This window comes from Peromyscus maniculatus, chromosome 10 (genome assembly GCF_049852395.1).
Source record: "Peromyscus maniculatus bairdii isolate BWxNUB_F1_BW_parent chromosome 10, HU_Pman_BW_mat_3.1, whole genome shotgun sequence".
Lineage (NCBI taxonomy): Eukaryota > Metazoa > Chordata > Mammalia > Rodentia > Cricetidae > Peromyscus > Peromyscus maniculatus.
Window position 1 is genome coordinate 31,764,580 of NC_134861.1, and position 20,116 is coordinate 31,784,695.

Consider the following 20,116-nt stretch of genomic DNA (forward strand, 5'->3'; position numbering starts at 1 on the left):
TGATGGAGCATTGTCAGTTTTGATTTGTGCAGGTATACCCATGATGGCCATAACTTCTAGCAAATGAGTGATTACAGAATCAGCTTTTTCAGAACTCAAAGCAGTTGCCCATTGAAATCCTGAATAAGTATCGATAGTGTGGTGTACATATTTCAATTTTCCAAATTCTGCAAAGTGAAACACGTCCATCTGCCAGATTTCATTTCTCTGAGTACCCTTTGGGTTACATCCTGCTGGTAATGGCGTCTGATTGTAGAAGGAACAAGTAGGACATTTCTTTATTATTTCTTTGGCTTGTTGCCAGGTTATGGAAAAATCCTTTTTTAAACCTTTACTATTAACGTGATGTTTTTTATGAAATTCTGAGGCCTCCAGCACATTTCCTATCAATAATTTATCAATCTCTTCATTGCCTTGTGCTAGAGGGCCTGGCAGACCAGTATGGGATCGAATGTGAGTTATATATAAAGGATGATTCCTTTTCCTGATTGTATCTTGTAATTGAATAAATAGTGAAGTTAATTCTGAAGCATCAGGGATAAATTCTGCAGTCTCAATATGTAACACCACTCTTTCAGCATACTGAGAGTCAGTTACTATGTTGAGAGGTTCTGAAAAATCCATTAATACCAACAGAATAGCATACAATTCTGATTTTTGCACTGAATTATACGGACTTTGAACCACTTTACTTAAATTTTCTGATTTGTAACCTGCCTTTCCTTCTTTGTTGGCATCTGTATAAAATGTACGAACTCCAGATATGGGTTTTTGCCGTACAATTCGAGGCAAGATCCATTCAGCTCTCTTTATAAGATCAATTCTATTGCTTTTGGGATATTTGCTGTTAATTTCTCCCAAAAAATTACTGCAAGCTCTTTGCCAAGGTTCACTTTCTGTCCATAATTTTTCAATGTCCTCCTTAGTTAATGGTACGACAATTTCTGCTGGGTCTATGCCTGCTAATTGACGAAGTCTCAATTTTCCTTTGTAAATCAAGTCAGAGATTTTTTCCACATAAGTTTTTAATTTTTTATTTGGTTTATTTGGTAAAAATATCCATTCCAATATAATATCTTCCCTCTGCATTAATATTCCAGTAGGAGAACGCCTAGAAGGTAAAATAACCAAAATGCAATCCAGCTTTGGATCAATACGATTCACGTGTCCTTCATGCACTTTCTTTTCTACCAAGGCTAATTCTTTCTCAGCTTCAGGTGATAATTCTCTTGGACTATTTAAGTCCTTGTCACCTTCTAAGGTTTTGAACAAATTAGTCAGTTCATCATTTTTTACCCCAACAATAGTTCGTAGATGAGAAATATCTCCAAATAATCTTTGAAAGTCATTAAGAGTCTGTAGTCTATCTCTCCGAATTTGCACCTTTTGGGGTCTAATTTTTTGTAGTTCTATTTTATATCCTAAATAATTAATAGAATCTCCTCTTTGTATCTTTTCAGGAGCAATTTGTAATCCCCAGCAAGGCAAAATTTTCTTTACTTCTTCAATTATTATTTCTAAAGTATCTGCATTTGAGTCAGCTAGTAAAATATCATCCATATAATGATAAATTATAGATTTAGGAAATTTTTTACGTATCACTTCCAATGGTTGCTGTACAAAATATTGGCACAGAGTTGGGCTATTCAACATTCCCTGTGGGAGGACCTTCCATTGAAATCTTTTAACCGGTTGAGAATTATTATAAGTAGGCACTGTAAAAGCAAATCTTTCTCTGTCTTTTTCTTGTAAGGGTATTGAAAAGAAACAGTCTTTTAAATCAATAACTATGAGAGGCCATCCTTTTGGTAACAGAGTAGGCAAAGGCATCCCAGATTGTAGAGAACCCATTGGCTGAATTACTTTGTTAATTGCCCTAAGGTCTGTTACCATTCTCCATTTACCAGATTTCTTTTTAATAACAAATACAGGAGAATTCCAAGGGCTGGTTGATTCTTCAATATGCTGAGCATTTAACTGTTCTTCTACCAGCTCTTCTAAAGCCTGGAGTTTCTCTGTTGTTAAAGGCCATTGCTGGACCCATACAGGCTTGTCTGTTAACCATTTTAAAGGTAGAGCTGTTGGTGTCTTTGGAAGATCATCAGTTATTGTGCCCTGTTCTTGTATAATATGGATGGCTGGTGACCACTCATTAGAACAATATCTTCTAATATTTCTCTCAGTAACATGTGCTAGTTTATGATTTGTTTCTGAGATTGGAGGGATGTTAATCTGAGTATTCCATTGTTGCAACAAGTCTCGACCCCACAGGTTCATAGTTATGTTAGCCACATATGGTTTTAATTTTCCTCTCTGTCCTTCTGGACCTATACATTCGAGCCATCTTGCACTCTGTTTCACCTGAGATAATGTCCCAATTCCTAACAGTTGAACGTTTACCTCCTGAAGAGGCCAAGTTGGATGCCAAAATTCTGGTGCAATTATGGTAACGTCCGCACCTGTGTCTACCAGACCAGACAACAAAACACCATTTATTTTTATCGTTAATTTTGGTCTTTGTTCATTAATAGAAGTTTGCCAAAAAATTTTCTTTATGTTTTCTCCTGAATTTTCTATTCTCTCTGTTTCATCATTCCGACCAGCATGATTTATTCCAATAGGCATTTGGTTATTTAATCGCTCTCCAGAGCAGGCATTTCCTCTATGGCTGCCGGAAAGGTTTGAACTGGATTTGCACTGGGGGCCTGCCTGAGGCCCCTCTGGGAGTTTCCCGAAGACTGAGGCAAAGGATTACCCTGTCTGTCCTTTGTTGATCTACATTCGTTGGTCCAGTGTTTTCCCTTACCACACCTTCTGCATACTCCAGAAGGAAGGGGCATTCTGTTGCCATTGTTCCTTGAAGAAACATTGTTTCTGGAAATGACCTGTCTACAGTCCCTTTTCAAATGTCCTTGCTTTCCACATCCAAAACATCTAACACTCCTCAAACCTTTTGAAATTACTTCTCCTACCCATGTATCATCATGCTCATCAGCTTCAACATTAATTGTTTCTCTAATCCAATCTTCCATAGGTGCAGATCTTGCCCTTAATGGCCTGATTATTCTTTTGCATGCTGCATTCGCATTCTCAAAGGCCAAAGATTCAATTATTGCCTTACCAGCTTCTGAATCTGAGACCGTTCTCTTTACTGCTGAAGCCAGTCTTTGTAAAAAATCTGTAAAAGACTCTTTTGGGCCTTGCTTCACCTTTGTAAATGACTCAGATTTTTTTCCTGGTTCCTCAACTTTGTCCCATGCATTCAAGGCTGCCGTTCGACATAAAATTAGGGTTTGGACATCATATAAACATTGTGCTTGTGCTGAAGCATATTGGCCTTCGCCCATAAGCTGATCCTGGCAAACTTGTACTCCTTTATCCCTCCATTGTTTTTCTATGTTTTTAGCCTCCTCCTTAAACCAAGTCAGAAATTGAAGTCTCTGGCTGGGTTCCAGAACACCTTGTGCGAGGTCCCGCCAGTCCTGTGGTACTATCCTATTATATGTTGACCAAGTGTTTAACATTTGCTTTACATATGGGGAATGCATGCCATAAGATACTATTGCCTCCTTAAACCTTTTTAAATCCAACATTTCAATTGGAGCCCAAGTATTTTGTGTAGCCATTTGATCAGGCATCTGCTGTACTGTTACAGGATAAATTAAGGGTGACTGTGTGAAAACAGGCTTTCTTTCTGCAACCTTATGATCCCGACTTGAAACAACTTCACTGTTAATTTCTTCTGTCTGAATTTTTACAGGTTTAACAAGTTCTTCTAACGCTGTTATCCTGGCACTTAAATTGACTATCTTTTTAAATATTAAAATGTGGATTATTATAGTGATGAGGTGCATAATTCCACCAATACTAATATTATATAGTTGTTCCATTGCCAGACTGCCTAAAATTTCGAACAAAAACCAATTTTCTTCCAATGTACACATAAAACCCATTTGTTTTTTAATGTGGAAAAAAATTCTCTTTTAGATAGTTTCCTTTAAAATATCTGATATATTATGACTTACCAAATCTGCGTAGAACAGTAGAAATCCGAGGGGATTTTCAAAGCAGCCACCTAGTGTCCCAGGTGTAAATCCAGAGAGAGAGAGAGAGAGAGAGAGAGAGAGAGAGAGAGAGAGAGAGAGAGAGAGAGAGGAAAGAGAGAACGCACAAGAAAGCGTAGCCGGCTAAAGCTTAAATGCAGCCACGTGTTCCCTCTTGTGCCGAGTCAAGGCTTGGGTCTGGCTTCCTTAAGCTCCGACCACGTGCGTTGGCTTTACGGGCAGGTCTGAGTTGTTTGTAGCACCGGCTTTAGGCAAGCTGCTCACAGACCTAGGCCCGGGCTAGAAGTTGCTACCCGGACTAGGACGCCAGCAGCTCGGACTAAGAAGCCGATCGCCGCCGGCCGCCGTGTGCCGCCGCTGCCGCGGGCTGCCTGCCGCCCTTGCGGGAAAGCGGACCTGCCGCCAAGCCAAGCAGTTTTTAATGGATTCTTGTCACGTTGGGCGCCAGATGTAGATGTAACCAACCGTCTTATTAAATAAGAAACACAGAAACAATGTAAAAGAGAAAGCCGAGAGGTCAGAGCTCAGAGCTATAATCTCACCCTTCCTCCTGCTGTCCCAGCTTCGCGAAAAGAGACCTACTTCCTGTCCGTTCGTATTTTTAAAGTATGTTGTTCTGCCTTCTCATTGGTTGTAAACCCAAACACATGACTGCCTCGTCACTGTCTGAATGTACAGCCCCCTAGGTCTTAAAGGCATATGTCTCCAATGCTGGCTGTATCCCTGAACACACAGAGATCTTATGGGATTAAAGGCGTGTGCCACCACCGCCACACTCTTGCTATGGCTCTAATAGCTCTGACCCTGAACACACAGATATCTATGGGATTAAAGGCGTGTGCCACCACCGCCACACTCTTGCTATGGCTCTAATAGCTCTGACCCCCAGACAACTTTATTTATTAACATATAATCAAATTAATATTTCAATACAAATCAAAATAATATTTCAATACAATTAGATTACCACCACACCCCTGTGAAAGGGTCACTTGACCCCCAAAGGGGTCACAACCCACAGGATGAGAACTGCTGGCATAGAAGCTGGGAGTGATGGTACGTGCCTTTAATCCCAGCACTCAGGAGGCAGAGGCAGGAGGATCTCTGTGAGTTCAAGACCAGCTTAGTTTACATAGCAAGTTCAGGCCAGCCAGGGCTACATAGTGAGACCCTGTCTCTTTTTCTTCCCCAAGGCAGGGTTTCTCTGTGTAGCCCAGGCTGTCCTGGAACTCACAGAGATCCACCTGCCTCTGCCTCCCAAGTGCTGGGATTAAAGGAGTGTGCCACTACACCTGACCTGAGCCAGTGTTCCAAACCACTGAATCTTCTCTCTAGTCTTTCTTTTTCGTTATGTATAGTCAACATAGTTGGGTAATGTGAATCTAAAGTGGGTCTTTTAGGCCTTGGTTAAATATGTGCATCCATTGAGTGAAGAGAAAGCCGGAGTAGGTTGGCAGTTCTCCCAATGAATATCTAGAATTAAAGGAGTTTTCGTTCCCTGACATTTTCTTTTCCAGTTCCTATTGTCCTTGCAATAAATAAATGTGACAAAATAGATGCTGATCCTGAAAAAGTGAAGAAAGAGCTTCTGGCTTACGATGTGGTATGTGAAGATTATGGTGGCGATGTTCAAGCAGTGCATGTCTCTGCACTTACGGTAAGTGCAGGCATCTCAGGTAGAGGCGCTCAGTTGTGAACACTGGACTTCTTACATAGCAGTGCTTATCCAAAGAGCTGCACTGTTTTGGTTTTTTGTTTTGTTTTGTTTTGTTTGAGATAAGGTCTCTCTTCTGGCTGACCTAGAACTCACTAAGTAGACCAGGGTGGCCTGGAACACATAGCAGTCCCCCTGCCTCTGCCTCCTAAGTGCTGGGATTAAAGGTGTGTGCCACCTTGACTGGCCACTTTTTAATTCTTTTGAGACAGTCTCAATCTACCTATGTAGCCCAAGTGATAGGATTACAGGAGTGTCCCACCATGTTTGGTTTTTGCAGTGTTGGGCATCCAAACTTCATGCATGCTAGGTAAGCACTCTACCAACTCAGCTACATCCCTAGCCCCTTAAAAACATTTTGAGATGCCGGGTGGTGATGGCGCATGCCCTTAATCCCCGCACTCAGTCTCTGTGAGTTTGAGGCCAGCCTGGTCTACAGAGCGAGTTCCAGGACATGCTCCAAAACTGCACAGAGAAACCCTGTCTCAGGAAAAAAAAAAAAGTTTTGTGTGCTGGGGGGATGGCGCCATTGCTAAAGTGCCTACCAAAGGAGCATGAGAACCTGAGTGAGTTCAGACCCAGCCTTCGTGATAGCTGTATAAAGTGGTAGATGTCTGTAAGTGCAGCACCAGGAGACAGCTGCATCCCTGGAGCATTATGGCCAACCAACCTAGCCAGTCAGTAGGCTCTGGGCTCTATAAGAGACCCTACCTAAAAAGTAGAGGGGATGGAAAGACAGTGTAGCTGTTAAGAGCACTTGTTACTCTTGTAGAGAACCTGGGTTCATTTCCCAGCACCCACATGGTGTCTCACAACCTACTGTAACTCCAATTCCAGAGGATGCTATGGCCTCCTTTGGCCTCCGGGTACCAGGCAGACACATGGTACACATACATACATACATACATACATACATACATACATACATACTCTGGGCACCAGGCACACACATACACATACATACATGCATGCATGCATGCAGGCAGGCAAAACAGTCATATAAAGAAAATAAAATAAATCTAAAAAGAAAATAAGGTAGAGAGTGATAGAAGAAGGTACCTGACATGGGTGTCTGGTGTGTCTCTCTCTCTCTCTCTCTCTCTCTCTCTCTCTCTCTCTCTCTCTCTCTCTCACCTCATTGTCTTGATTTGGCAGGTTAGGAACTGGGCTCAGAGAGGTCAGTTATACCAATTCACAGTAATAGAGCCAGTTAGTGGAAAAATGATTCTAAATCTAATGTGTATTAAATTATAAGATATTTAAAATAAGAGGACTAAATGACAAGTAGTGTGGGGATGGGTAACAGTAGGATAAGAGTGTTCTTTGTTCCATTATGCGTTTTTGAGATATCTCTGGCCCACATGGCCTTAAATCTACTTTATAGCCTGGACTGGGTTTGGTCCGGAATTTTTCTGCCTCAGCCTCCCGAGTACTGGGATCGTTGGTGGCGCCACTGTTTTAAGCAGAACAGATGGCCAGTTGATAACAAAAAGTACTTATATTTCATGCCTTGTCTAAGTAGAAAACAGTAGAATACATTTTTGGGTATTTAAGAAGGATTTAAACAGATAAAAATTACTAATTTTTTTTTTTTTTTTTGGTTTTTCGAGACAGGGTTTCTCTGTGTAGAAAAATTACTAATATTATTAATTATCTTGTTTTTTAATCGTGTGAACTTGACAGTATCTGGAATTGCCGAAGAGATAAGACTCTGGGATTATCTGTGGGGGATTGTCTTTTTTCTTTTCTTTCTTTCTTTCTTTCTTTCTTTCTTTCTTTCTTTCTTTCTTTCTTTCTTTCTTTCTTTCTTTCTTTCTTTCTTTCTTTCTTTTAAGTAAATTCATTGTTGAGCTGGGCAGAGTGGCATACACCTTTAACTCCAGGCAGAGACAGGTGGGTCTGTTAGTATGAAGCCAGCCTGGTCTACACAGTGAGTCCCAGGCTAACCAGGGCTTCTCCCATATCCCCCACCACTTTCCCCTACCACCTTCAAGACCTGTGTTAAACTTAATGAGTCCACTTAGTACTGCCAGCATGTGATGGGTGTAGAGCCATCCACTGGAGAATGGGCAGCTCATCCGAGGAAAACTGATACCCTCTCTCCCCCAGCAGCCATCATTTGCCAGTGGCTGGTGATAGATTATCTAGATTCCGTTAACTGCTGTGAGGACACAAGCCGAGCACCACGCCCCTCATCAGCTGCCGTCATGACTTTCCCACATTCACACGAGCCGGAATCAGCCTAACTTGAGTTGCTTGTTAGGTATTTTTCCCATAGCAAGAAGCAAAGTACTGTCCAGGCTGGTTTTGTTGTTGCTGATTGGATTCTTCTGTGCATTGATGTTGTGCTTTTTACAAATGCCATTTATATTGAACTCCATTTTATTTTAAATTACCAATTATTTTCTTGCTAGATGGAAATCATAGCTTTATTTACTGTCTAGTTACAACTTAGAGCTCATAACTCACCTCTAGGTCAGCATCTTCTGGTTCTCTTCAGGCTGCTACCGAGTAATGATTTCCTTTGCCCATTTTTTTCATATTTCACTATTTCCTCATTATGACACACCATCACCCCCTGCTCATTCATTGAAGGGATAGTTTTTGATGCTGTTATTTTCCTTAACTAGTATTTACTTCATCTTTATTTTTCCAAACTTTGGTTCCTCTAAGATACTTAGGAATTATGTTTCTTTTAATAGTAAAACTGTGTCTCTCTCCTCTTGTGTTTAAAAATACGATCAATTTTATTGTGCTCTGAAAGTAAGATACCAATTTCCCTGTAGTAAGGTTAAAATATTTAAAGAGTTGGCCAGGCATGGTAGAGCATATCTATAATCCTAGCTACCCAGGAGGCTGAGGCAGGAAGATAGCAAGTTTGAGGCCAATCTGAGCAATTTTGAAAGACTATCTCAAAAATGAAATAAAAAGGGGCAGTGGATATAGTTCATAGTAAACCCTGTAATGACGTGGTTCTGGGTTCAGTTCCTAGCACCAGAAAGAGGGCACAGGTTTGAAGATGGGACACCTTGCCAGGCGGTGGTGGTGCACGCCTTTAATCCCAGCACTCGGGGAGGCAGAAGCAAGAGGATCTCTGTGAGTTCGAGGCCAGCCTGGGCTACAGAGTGAGTTCCAGGAAAGGCACAAAGCTACATAGAGAAAAAACCCTGTCTTGGGGGAAAAAAGAAAAAAAAAAAACACATACCTATTTGTTCCTTTAAATGTTTGTCCTCGAGTCATGTTCTCTTGTTGATAGCTCTCTACCTCTTCTCCTTTTTATAAAATTGGCTATTTCATGATTTTAATTCTTAAAAAGAAAACTGTAGCTGTCAAGATTATTCATCCTTCTTACCCTGACATTTACTGGTATTATTTGCTGATGTGTATTAACCCTTGTTGTTAAAGGGAGATAATCTAATGGCTTTGGCAGAAGCAACAATTGCTCTCGCGGAAATGTTGGAACTGAAAGCAGATCCCACGGGTCCAGTGGAAGGAACAGTAATAGAATCTTTCACCGACAAAGGAAGAGGGTAGGATTGTACTAAAATGACTAATAATTCTGTTTGGTGGTTTTTGTTACTTGGTTATGTGACAGTATATATACTGCCTAGTTTTAGTTTCTGGGCCATATTTTCAAAGAGTGTGTCTTCAGTGTATTTTATTGCACTAGTACATGGAACACAAGATTAAGTTGTTAGCTGGGCGGTGGTGGCGCACGCCTTTAATCCCAGCACTCGGGAGGCAGAGCCAGGAGGATCTCTGTGAATTCGAGGCTAGCCTGGTCTACAAAGCCAGTTCCAGGAAAAGCGCAAAGCTACCCAGAGAAACCCTGTCTTGAAAAAAAAAAAGATTAAGTTGTTGTTAGTAGACCATAGCAACTGTATATATCCATACCTTGTCATACTTAGTGACTGAATAGTTAAATTGGTTCCCCACCCCCCACTGGCTAAGATATTTGCATTTACAGGTAGACTAACAATGAATTGGAATGAAATATCAGTTGTTCCATTTTAATTTTGAATTCTTTGACTTGACCCAGGAACCTAGTATGTAAGAAGGTCTTAGTAATAGCATGCTCTTGAATGTTGTGCCTATAAGCACAAAAGATTTTTCTCATTGCTTTGTACACTATGAGCAATCTCATAACCTGTGTGTAGCAGAATGGGGTAGAAAGTGGGATGGGACTGAGTCAGAACAGTCTGCCCATGGTTCCTTCCCCTGCTTAGATACTCTGTTTGTGCAGTCACACAGGACTCGTGATTCATGATTGCTTAGTTCAGTTAGCAGGAGACAGGTTCCCTCATGTGTTCACTGAGTCTTCTTTAACAAGGTGCACACTCATCTGTTGAAAGATTTGGGGCTGCTTCTACTTCTTTTTCTTCTACTCCTGGGCTGTTGTGAAGAATACTTTGTTTTATTTTTGGTTTTTGTCATGAGAAGGACAAGCCTGAGGCCTGGCACAGTACGGTTGCATAGTTCTGTAATCCCAGCATTTTGAAGATTGAAGCTGGAAGTGATTAAGAGACTGTCTGAAGAGACCACACTGAGGGCCTAGAGAAACAATGACTCCGCAGTTAAGACAGCTTGACACTTTGCAGAGGACCCGGGTTCAGTTCTCTGCACCTTCATGGTGCCTCATAGCAGTAACTCCAATTCCAGGGATCTGATGCCTTCTTCCGAGAGCACCAGACAAGCAAGTGGAACACTCAGACACATAAATAAATCCTACACAACCACACTGAAAAACAAAAGTCTAGGATTTTGTACGTTATGCAAGTATACCCTGATAAAGCCTTGGCCAAGTAAATGTCTTTATAGTATCCAAAATTGTTTGAGAAATTGAGAAGGGAATTAATCCTGTATATTCATAGGGGTGTGTGGGGGTGTGTGGGGGTGTGGGTGTGCACGCACATGCTTCATAAAGCTATTTTTGCTCTACTTAAGAAAGTACAATTGGGGGCTGGAGAGATGACTCAGTGGTTGAGACACTGGCTGCTCTTCTAGCAGACCCAGGTTCAATTCCCAGCAAACATATGGCCGCTCACAACTGTCTGTAATTCCAGTTCTAGGGGACCCAGCATCCATGGCAAAACACCAATGCACATAAAAGGAAAAAAGTAAAAAAAGTATAATTACTTCCTGATTATAGCATTAAGAATATTTACTTTTTATATTCATTTTAGTCCTGTTACAACAGCTATAATTCAAAGAGGAACTCTGAGAAAAGGCTCAATTCTAGTTGCTGGGAAGAGTTGGGCAAAAGTTCGACTCATGTTTGATGAAAATGGAAAACCACTTAATGAGGCCTATCCCAGCATGCCAGTGGGAATCATAGGCTGGAGAGACCTCCCTTCTGCAGGAGATGAAATTCTTGAAGTAGAATCTGAGGTATGCAAGCCTAGTTCTCAAATGTTAGATATTAATGATGGCTTTATGTGCCAGTCTATACTGTTTAATATTAAATAAGAATGCTAATGTTAAGATTTATAGTTTGTAAGTCGGCTGTGAAGAGATCAGGGTACCATTTTAGAATTTAACTATAGTATTGTAATTTTAGATAGTTTTAATTATATACAAAATTCCTAAAGTTTTATTTTTTGAAACTTACAAAATTAGTATTTTCTTACATGAATCAAGTTGAGTTCATAATGGGGAAAACACAAGCTTTTAACCTAGCACAAGCTTTTTAAACTAGTGTCTGTTTCAGAAAATCATGACCGTTTTCCCTGTAAAGCCAAGGGCCCGAGAAGTTGTTGACTGGAGGAAGATTGAGCAAAAAGAGGAAAAAGGCAAAGATGACCTGAAAATAATGGAAGAAAAGCGAAAGGAGCACCAAGAAGCGCATCGGCAGGCCCGTGCGAAATATGGCAGTCTGAACTGGAAGAAGAGGTCATATATAAAGTTCCTTGAAAGAAAAGGACAGAGACTTGTAAAACCCAAAGAAAAGGCAGAAAAGGACTCAAATGTGCTTCCTGTGATTATTAAAGGTAACTTTTGTGAAGGTTTTACTTTAAACTCTCCATTTAAATCTATTTAATATTTATTCTCATAATTTGAAACCACTCTCCTTATTTATTTATGGGTGGGGGAACAGCAGTCTCGCTTTATAGCCCAAACTACCTGGACTTGCCCTAGAGGCCAGGCTGACCTTTCCTCCTGCCCAGCTTTACAGATGTTCACTGCCCCATTAAATCCTTAAATTGAAGTAGAAACTATTTCAGTGGTTTGATGTTCAAAAATTTTTTTCTGAGCAAGCATAGCTTGTATTGATTTCATTGTAAATGTGTGTTTCTTTGTATTTTATCAGTAAGTTCTTATAATGCTAAACTTAAATGAAAGTTGTTTTAGTGATAAAGCCATTCCTGTCTTGGCTTTAAAACAGATTCTCATTTTACATACCTGGCTCTTACAACCAACACATTTTAAACTCTTGCACTATCTGTAGGTGACGTTGATGGGTCTGTGGAGGCCATCTTGAACCTTCTGGATACCTATGATGCTTCCCACGAATGTGAACTAGAATTAGTACATTTTGGATTGGGTGACATTAGTGAAAATGATGTGAACTTTGCTGAGACATTTGACGGTAAAGATTCTGTTGGCTGTATATTAATCTGCGTGAACCCATCATATTGTGAACCTTTTTACTAATTCTTGTGTTTGGCTGATCATTGGCCAGCATTCTCCTTCTCTTAGTGCATAACTAATCACAGATAATCCATCTGTCATGGCCACTGCAATCTTGGGAACTATTGTAAGACCAACTACTCTTCCTTGACATTTTTATTCCCTTGTCCCCAGTTCCACATTCACTCCAGGTACCTTTCACTGCCAAAGCTTTGAGTATTCTTTATCTGGGAGCATCTATTCAGTACTTGACTTCATCTTGTGACCTTGTAGTGGCAGCTCCAGGAAAGCTGACCCCCTCCTGCTTCAGGCACCAGGCATGCTTACACATTATACATGCAAGCAAAACACTCAAACTTCCTTCTACAATTTATAGAATCCAATAATAATAAAATAATTGAAATGTTACTCGTTTTCATGAGAACAGTCACAGAACTTCTCAATAGCTATATAATTTACAAAGAAGGAAATAAACAATTTAGATTTGACTTCCTGCCTCAAAGACAAATAAATGATTTACTGTAATGCTTGTGCTAGTGTGTTCATCTTGTCTCTGCTTGCTAGGTGTTATTTATGGCTTTAATGTGGATGCAGGCAAAGCTATCCAGCAATCAGCTGCACAGAAGGGAGTTAAGATTAAACTTCACAAAATCATCTACCATCTTATTGAAGATTTGCAGGAGGAACTAAGCAGCAGATTGCCCCCCAGGCTGGAGGAATACCCAATAGGTAAGTGCTGACTGCAACTTTCCAACATTTATGTCAGGCACTATAAATAGGACCGAAAGCAAAGCTTAGGGAAATAGATTTTCTGTTCCAATACAAGGCTACCATGAGGTGAGAATTCATGGTGGCCTGTATGTCCCATACAACAGAGTTAATCTAAGCCTAGAGGATACAAAACCAAACACAGTGACTAAGAACTTGCTTCAAGTCTACACTTAAACAGTGATGGTAATACAGTGTCATAGAGGAGCCTTTGATTTTGTCCTGAAACTGGCAGATAAATACACATTGAAAGCATATTAAATACTAAGTATTTTAAAGTATTCTAGCATATTTTTGGCCAGATTAAAGGTAAAATTTATTTAAAATTGTGAAGTATTAAATATTAACCCTAATGGTAGAATCCAATATATGATCCGATTTTGTCTGGTTTTGGGACAGGGTCTGTGTAACCTAGGCTGTCCCTAGCTGTGTACCCAAGTGTGGCCTTGGACTTCTGATCCTCATCTCCAAGTCCTGGGGTCAATCAAGTCATGTGCCCTGGCACCCACGTGTAGTTTTTAAGTAGATTTTTCACCTAGATCAGGCTCATAAATTACATGTAGTTATCTCTTATAATCCTATTTAATCTGGAATAATTCTTTCATCTATCCTTTGACCTTCACATCAGCAACTTCCCTTACTACGTTTATTCCCTTATAAGACCTGGTTTTGAGCCGGGCGGTGGTGGCGCACGCCTTTAATCCCAGCACTTGGGAGCCAGAGCCAGGTGGATCTCTGTGAGTCCCAGGAAAGGGACTCATTCTAATTATTGGTCATGGAAATAAAGCTGGAGGTATCAAAGAAATACTATTTCCCAAACTAATTGCATTTATTATTATTATTATTATTTGTTTTTGTTTTGTTTTTTTGTTTTTCGAGACAGGGTTTCTCTGTGTAGTTTTGGTAGCTGTCCTGGATCTCGCTCTGTAGACCAGGCTGGCCTTGAACTCACAGAGATCCACCTGGCTCTGCCTCCCGAGTGCTGGGATTAAAGGCATGCACTACCACCAGCTGGCTCATTTTTGTTTTAAAGACAGGGTATCAATATGTAGTGCTGGCTGACCTGGAACTTACACTGTGTAGACCATGCCTCCAGCCATTACACTTTCTTCCTTTTTCTTCCTAAAGGTGAGGCTTCCATACTAGCCACCTTCTCTGTAACAGAAGGAAAGAGAAAAGTTCCTGTGGCTGGCTGCAGAGTCCAAAAGGGACAGTTAGAAAAACAGAAGAAGTTTAAATTAATCCGAAATGGACAAGTTATTTGGAAGGGTAAGCAGTATTAAAATCTATTTCTAAATCAGTTACTGAATCCTGACTGTGCAGCATCCAAAATCTATGCATTTTTCACTTGCCTAGCTTTAGCTTGTGCCATTTCTAACACATAGGCTCCTTCCCCATTCGTCTTGGTTTTGTTAAAAAAAACCACCTAACTTCTTTCTGCTTTCTGTTCTCTACACTCAGTTCAACCCCTGTATTGTCCTTTTGTCCCAAGGTCCCACACAATGCACACTAGGAACTGAGTAGTCTTCAGATTTGCCTGCCATCTTTAGTGGACTTTTTTTTTTTTAAAAATACAACCTCAAGTGCCATTTTAGACCACTTTTTTTTCAACATTTTGTTTGAAAAAAAATTTTTTTTAAGATTTATTATATATAGTGTTCTGCCTGCATGTATCCCTGCAGGCCAGAAGAGGGCGCCAGATCTCATTACAGATGGTTGTGAGCCACCATGTGGTTGCTAGGAGTTGAACTCAGGACCTCTGGAGGAACAGTCAGTGCTCTTAACCTCTGAGCCACAAAAAAGTACCCAAGAGATCCGCCTGGCTCTGCTTCCCGAGTGCTGGGATTAAAGGCGTGCGCCACCACCACCCGGCTTAGACCCCTTTTAAAATGGGAGATTTCAGATCTATCAGTTTAACCTTTTAATGTTTTTTGGACTTCCCTGGCATTTACTCTTACCTAACGTGTATGTTGGTTAGTGGGGCACAGGCAAACAGTTCAGCAGGTCAAGGCACTTGCCACATAAGCCTGACGTCTAGTGTAATATCCAGAACCCACATGAAGGTAGAGAAGCAAGTTACACCAAACTATTTACCATTTAGTAGATATTTGTTGAATATACTAACTGGCTTTTTTTTTTTTTTCTTTTAAGGCTCATTAACCTCATTGAAACACCATAAAGATGACGTTTCAGTCATCAAAACTGGAATGGACTGTGGTCTTAGTTTAGATGAAGAAAAAGTAGAATTTAAAGTAGGAGATGAAGTTGTTTGTTATGAGGAAAATGAAGTTCCAGCTAAGATTTCTTGGGATCCAGGATTTTAAAAGTACAATAAAAATGATGTATTTTCCTTTATTTAAAGACAGTGTCTTGATACTTAACACAGGCTGGTAGCAACCTCCTATCTCAGCCTCCCAAGTGCTGTAATTTTAAGCATGCACTACCATGCCTAGCTTCTTTCTTATACAGCAAGTTTCTTTGCCTTATTGGAGATAAAAATTCATCATAGAACCAGGCAAGGTATCACATGCCTTTAACCCCAGCACTCAAGAGGCAGAGGCAAGCAGACCTCTTGAATTCAAGGCCAGCCAGGGCTACAAAGAGACCCTATCTCAAAACAAAAAAACAAAAATAAGATCACCAATGAACACCACACAAAATAAAACATTATCTCCTAAGTTCATGCATACACCAATAGAAAGTATACTTCCTTATACTCTGGATAGCACCCTCCTTTTTTTTAAGGATTTATTTAAGTAACACGAGTGTTCTTGCACATATGCATGCATGACAGATGAGGGCACTGGATCCCACTACAGATGGTTGTGAGCAGAAGAGCAGCCTCTTTACCTCTGAACCATCTCTCCAGCCCAAGAGGTGAATTCATCTTTTGTGTTACATACATACTGTCAAGTCAAAGTGAAGCCAAAGGGATAGGTGGCTTTGCTAGTTCCATAAACAGACACTAACTAATTATCCTCTAAGGCACAGGATATCCCCCAACCCCTTACAGAATTGTGAAGTAAGTGCCTACAGTGCCAGTCAGGAAAACTAGCATAAACTGACTTAGATGGCTGACATTACAGTGTAACTTCCCTTGCCAATGCAAGCCAAGCCTTTGCCATGCAACTGGCACCTCTCAGGCAGAAACCAAAGGGACTAGTCACATAAGCCAAGAAACATTCTTTAAATATACAATAAAACGCAACAGCAAACTTCAGTTCCTGTCTTTTATTTATCCATGCACGACTACTTGTCTTCGGGTTTGTTGAAGCAGTACGTCAGACAGCACTTGCCACAGTAGTGTCTGTCGAAGTGGCTGGCCATGAAAACCCCAGCACCACACTCATCAGAAGGGCACTCGCGACGAAGACGGCTAATTTTGCCATTTTCATCCACCTGAAAAACAAAAACTTACTCTAAGACAATTTCACAAAACACATGCTAAAGTCTGATTTAAGTTACTCAAGCCATTAACCTCTGGACCTCACAGTACTAATAATTTCTAGTGCTTTTTAGGGTTTGGAGTGATGGCTCAGTGGTTAAGAGCATACTGTTCTTGCTGAGTACCTACATTCAATCCCCTGCCCGCTCCCGTATCTGGCAGCTCACTACTGCCTGTAACTCCAGCTCCAAGGGATCTGACATCCCTATGTTCTTTACTCATATGCAAACATATACATGTATACATAAATAAAAACATTTTATGAAATTCTAGTGCTTTAAGTCAGCATTTCTGCAAGTCAACTGCTCAGAACTTGTTCCAAATATACCACTGGTTTTGTTGACACCACACTTAAGCAGCTCACCTTATAGTACTTTAGTACAGCCAACTTAACCTTCTTCCTCTTATGCTTATTCTTCTTGGGAGTGGTGTAAGACTTCTTCTTCCTTTTCTTAGCACCACCACGAAGTCTCAACACAAGATGAAGGGTGGACTCCTGTTAGTGGAAAGATGAGAGAGGCATCAACAACTGTCAAAGCTAGGTGTGGTTGTGCCTGCAGCAGCAACCACCCTGCCGGCCCACCGCAAAGCACTTGGGAGGGGGGGAAGCTCAGGAATCCAGTTTAAGCGCCCTGAGACTACAGGAGATCCTTCTCCACAAACCAAAAAGGATAAATCATCACACATTTTAAAATTTAAAATCAGTAAACATCTGCAGTGCTTCTCAAATGTTAGTGGATTCATAGTGTAATCTAACACTATGGTTCCTATTTCTGGGGAGTTTTCCCTCAAACAAACCTTTTGAATATTGTAGTCAGACAAAGTACGACCATCTTCCAGCTGCTTACCAGCGAAGATCAGCCTCTGCTGATCAGGAGGAATTCCTAATTGCAAGAAAAAAAATACTGGGTTTAATCGAACTAGGTGCATGCCAAGCTATAGAAAACCCTCCATCAAACAACTGCTGGCACTGGTCACTAATTTACTGGATACTAAGCATTTTAACGTTTGGATATGCTTGAACATTGAATACATGTTAATAGTCTTCGTAATCCAGTAAACAGGTTAAAAAATTAACTTCTTAAAGTTCACACGTGGAGAAAAGAACAGTCTTGCAGATTTTCCAAGCACTTGTTAATCTGTTTTCTACCCCACTGAGAGCAAATATACCTAGGTCACACAAGCCAGTTGTTTTTCTAGCGACCGAACATTACTTGCCTTCCTTATCCTGGATCTTGGCCTTGACATTTTCTATCGTGTCCGAGGGTTCAACCTACGAGTTTTGATACACAGTTAACACAGTTACACGGCAGGAAAGGCTAGAACTCCCATCCTGTGAAATGTTCGCTTTGCACAAACGCGCGGGGAGAGGGTGAGCCGACACGACCACCTCCCGGCAGCTGTGCAAGCCAAGCCCGTCCCCGGCCGGGGCGGGCGACGGCCGCTGGGCCACGCGCTCGGGCCCGGCCGGCGAGCGGCGCTTCCTGCCGCAAACCCTCCACGCGGCCGCTCGGAACGGGGCGGGCGCGAACCTTCGGCCCGAAGCCACCCATCCGCGGCTCAGAGCCCCCGCTCCGGGCGGCGCTTCGGGCCTCGGCGGGCCGGGGCTCCCCCGCGCCCCCCCGCCTACCTCGAGCGTGATGGTTTTCCCCGTGAGGGTCTTCACGAAAATCTGCATCTCGGCGGCGGTCCCACCTGCATTGGAAAGGAGACGGGTTAGAGCGGGCGGCGGCGGCGGCGCACGCGGCCTCGGCCGGAGCCCGGCCGCCGAGCGGACACTCACCACGGACGGCGGATCGGAAAGGAAGAGCCGCGCGGGCCGACGGGGCTTCCCGGCCGAGGGGCCCGCCCCTTAGGCGTCCACGCACGTGCCTGCGCGCCGCAACCGAACCGCGGCTGGCTAACGCAGTGCCAGACTGGCGTGGGCGCTCCACTGCTCGACGCTCTTTTTCTCCTTTTGGTCCTCCGCATGTCCTCGAAACGATGTGCTCAGCTTAAAAATGCTTCAAAAGACATTCCTATACAGTCGATGCGACTAAGGGGGCTTTCCTTTAAGGGGGGCGTGTTGGCATGAGAAAAGAGGTACCAAGTCTTTCTGGGAGCTGTAGTTTTTCGCGCCTCTCTTCTTGCTAAAACTACTTGTCCCAGGATGCAGTTCTCCACTTCCGGGCTATCTGGTTACAGTCTCTAAGCTCCGGACTCAGGGTTAGAGATTCAGGTGAGGACCTGGTGGTGGCGCCGTGTTTGGCGCGAGGGTAGGGCCGCGCCGGAAATGCCTAGAAGGGGAGGGTGAAGGCCCGTAAGGCTTTTGAGGCCGAAGGTATTGATCACGCCGTAATGAGGAGCCGGCGGGGGTCCGCTGTGCGGGCCCTGCAGAGGGCACGGCCAGCCCACCCCAGGACGGCGGGGTCACAGACCAAGTCTTCCGACGTGCGGGGTACGGCCTCTTCCTTGCAGCCCCCCCGGCCCTCAGCTACCTTTTCTCCAGTCTGAGGAAGCTTCTGAGCCGCACGCGCTGTCCTGGTGTGAAACGGTTAAATATTTCGGAATTTGCATCTCTGCACGTTTTAAAAGCCATACAGTAAGGAAACCTACAGAGTAATTGTTTAGTCCTCGACCACAAATCTGGACGTGGAGATTTCCCATCGCGGGAAAAATACTTAGGAGAAATAAGCAAAACAGACCACTTAGGAGCAGGTTGCGCCTTCCCAGCCCCTCCTCCGCCTCACAAACCCAGTGTCCTTTTTAATGCACCCTCTTAATGTTTATTCTTCCTATCCCTAAACGAAGACGTGCTCCGGTTTTTTTTTTTTTTAAAGAGGATCCATATCTTCCTAATAACCTGTGTCTGCTCTTTCCTCATTTTAGTCTACTAGCTCTGCTGCCTTCAAAATACACATTTTTGGCTGGGAAATGGCTCGTAGATACAATGCTTGATATGCAAAAACCTGTATTGTAACCCCAGCACCCACTTTAAAAAAGGCTGCTGTGCCTGGCGGTTCTGTGACCAGATAAGCCAGCAGTGACAGGAAACTCCCTAGAGCTCATTGGCCAGCCAGAGTAGCCCAATTCTTGTGCTTCCGGTTCAGTGAAAGTTTGGGGGCACAGGACATCCTCGTGACACACAAATCTCTTAATTTTTTTAGATCTATTTTGTTATGTAAACAGTGCTCTGTCTGTATGTTTGCCTTCTGAAGGACAGGATAGAGCATCAGACCTCATTACAGATGGTTGTGAGCCACCATGTGGTTGCTGGGAATTGAACTCAGGACCTCTGGGAGAGCAGTCAGTGCTCTTAATCTCTGAGCCATCTCTCCAGCCCGACACACAAATCTCTTAAAATAAGGTAGGGCCATTTGGATGGTTCAGTTAGTAAAGAGAGTTGACATCTGGAGTTCTGTCCTAGGGATCCAAATGGCGGAGAGAACAGACTCTAGCAAGGCAAACTTGCACAGCACTCCCACCCTGGACTAACAACTGTTATGACTTTTTTTTTTT

The 20,116-nt window shown here is 42.3% G+C and overlaps 3 protein-coding genes across 11 annotated transcripts in view; 2 read left to right on the forward strand and 1 right to left on the reverse strand.

Moving 5' to 3' along the window:
• Mtif2 (mitochondrial translational initiation factor 2) overlaps positions 1 to 15,534 on the forward strand; it is a 33,494-nt gene extending 17,960 nt beyond the window's left edge. For 2 of the 4 annotated variants that reach the window (XM_042285518.2, XM_076546148.1), the window contains 8 exons: positions 5,582 to 5,721; positions 9,184 to 9,308; positions 10,962 to 11,166; positions 11,513 to 11,765; positions 12,224 to 12,364; positions 13,000 to 13,134; positions 14,302 to 14,442; positions 15,325 to 15,534. In XM_042285518.2, coding sequence (XP_042141452.1) covers positions 5,582 to 5,721; positions 9,184 to 9,308; positions 10,962 to 11,166; positions 11,513 to 11,765; positions 12,224 to 12,364; positions 13,000 to 13,134; positions 14,302 to 14,442; positions 15,325 to 15,497 — 1,313 coding nt within the window. In that variant the 3' untranslated portion in view covers positions 15,498 to 15,534. Of the gene's footprint in view, positions 1 to 5,581; positions 5,722 to 9,183; positions 9,309 to 10,961; positions 11,167 to 11,512; positions 11,766 to 12,223; positions 12,365 to 12,969; positions 13,135 to 14,301; positions 14,443 to 15,324 lie in introns of all 4 variants that reach the window. The other 2 variants (XM_006993186.4, XM_042285517.2) reach the window with 1 other exon arrangement.
• Positions 15,535 to 16,389: 855 nt separating this feature from the next.
• Positions 16,390 to 18,313, reverse strand: Rps27a (ribosomal protein S27a). Its single transcript, XM_006993189.4, has 5 exons — positions 18,249 to 18,313; positions 17,837 to 17,891; positions 17,417 to 17,502; positions 16,983 to 17,114; positions 16,390 to 16,572 (listed from the first exon to the last, which is right to left on the reverse strand). Exons 1-5 carry the CDS (start codon positions 18,294 to 18,296, stop codon positions 16,423 to 16,425), a joined length of 471 nt encoding a protein of 156 aa, XP_006993251.1. The 5' UTR covers positions 18,297 to 18,313; the 3' UTR covers positions 16,390 to 16,422.
• Positions 18,314 to 18,510: 197 nt separating this feature from the next.
• The window catches only part of Clhc1 (clathrin heavy chain linker domain containing 1), a 40,800-nt gene continuing 39,194 nt past the window's right edge, over positions 18,511 to 20,116 (forward strand). For 2 of the 6 annotated variants that reach the window (XM_076546152.1, XM_076546150.1), the window contains exon 1: positions 18,511 to 18,836. The gene's annotated coding sequence lies outside the window, so the exon portion shown is untranslated. The other 4 variants (XM_006993190.4, XM_076546151.1, XM_076546153.1 and 1 more) reach the window with 4 other exon arrangements.

What these genes read in the sequence shown, in the direction of transcription:
- Rps27a (XM_006993189.4), bottom strand. Translation starts at nt 18,296, where the DNA reads ATGCAGATTTTCGTGAAGACCCTCACGGGGAAAACCATCACGCTCGAG. An exon ending in GGAAAACCATCACGCTCGAG is followed by an intron (nt 17,892 to 18,248) that starts GTAGGCGGGGGG and finishes CAAAACTCGTAG; the next exon opens with GTTGAACCCTCGGACACGAT. An exon ending in CAAGATCCAGGATAAGGAAG is followed by an intron (nt 17,503 to 17,836) that starts GCAAGTAATGTT and finishes TCTTGCAATTAG; the next exon opens with GAATTCCTCCTGATCAGCAG.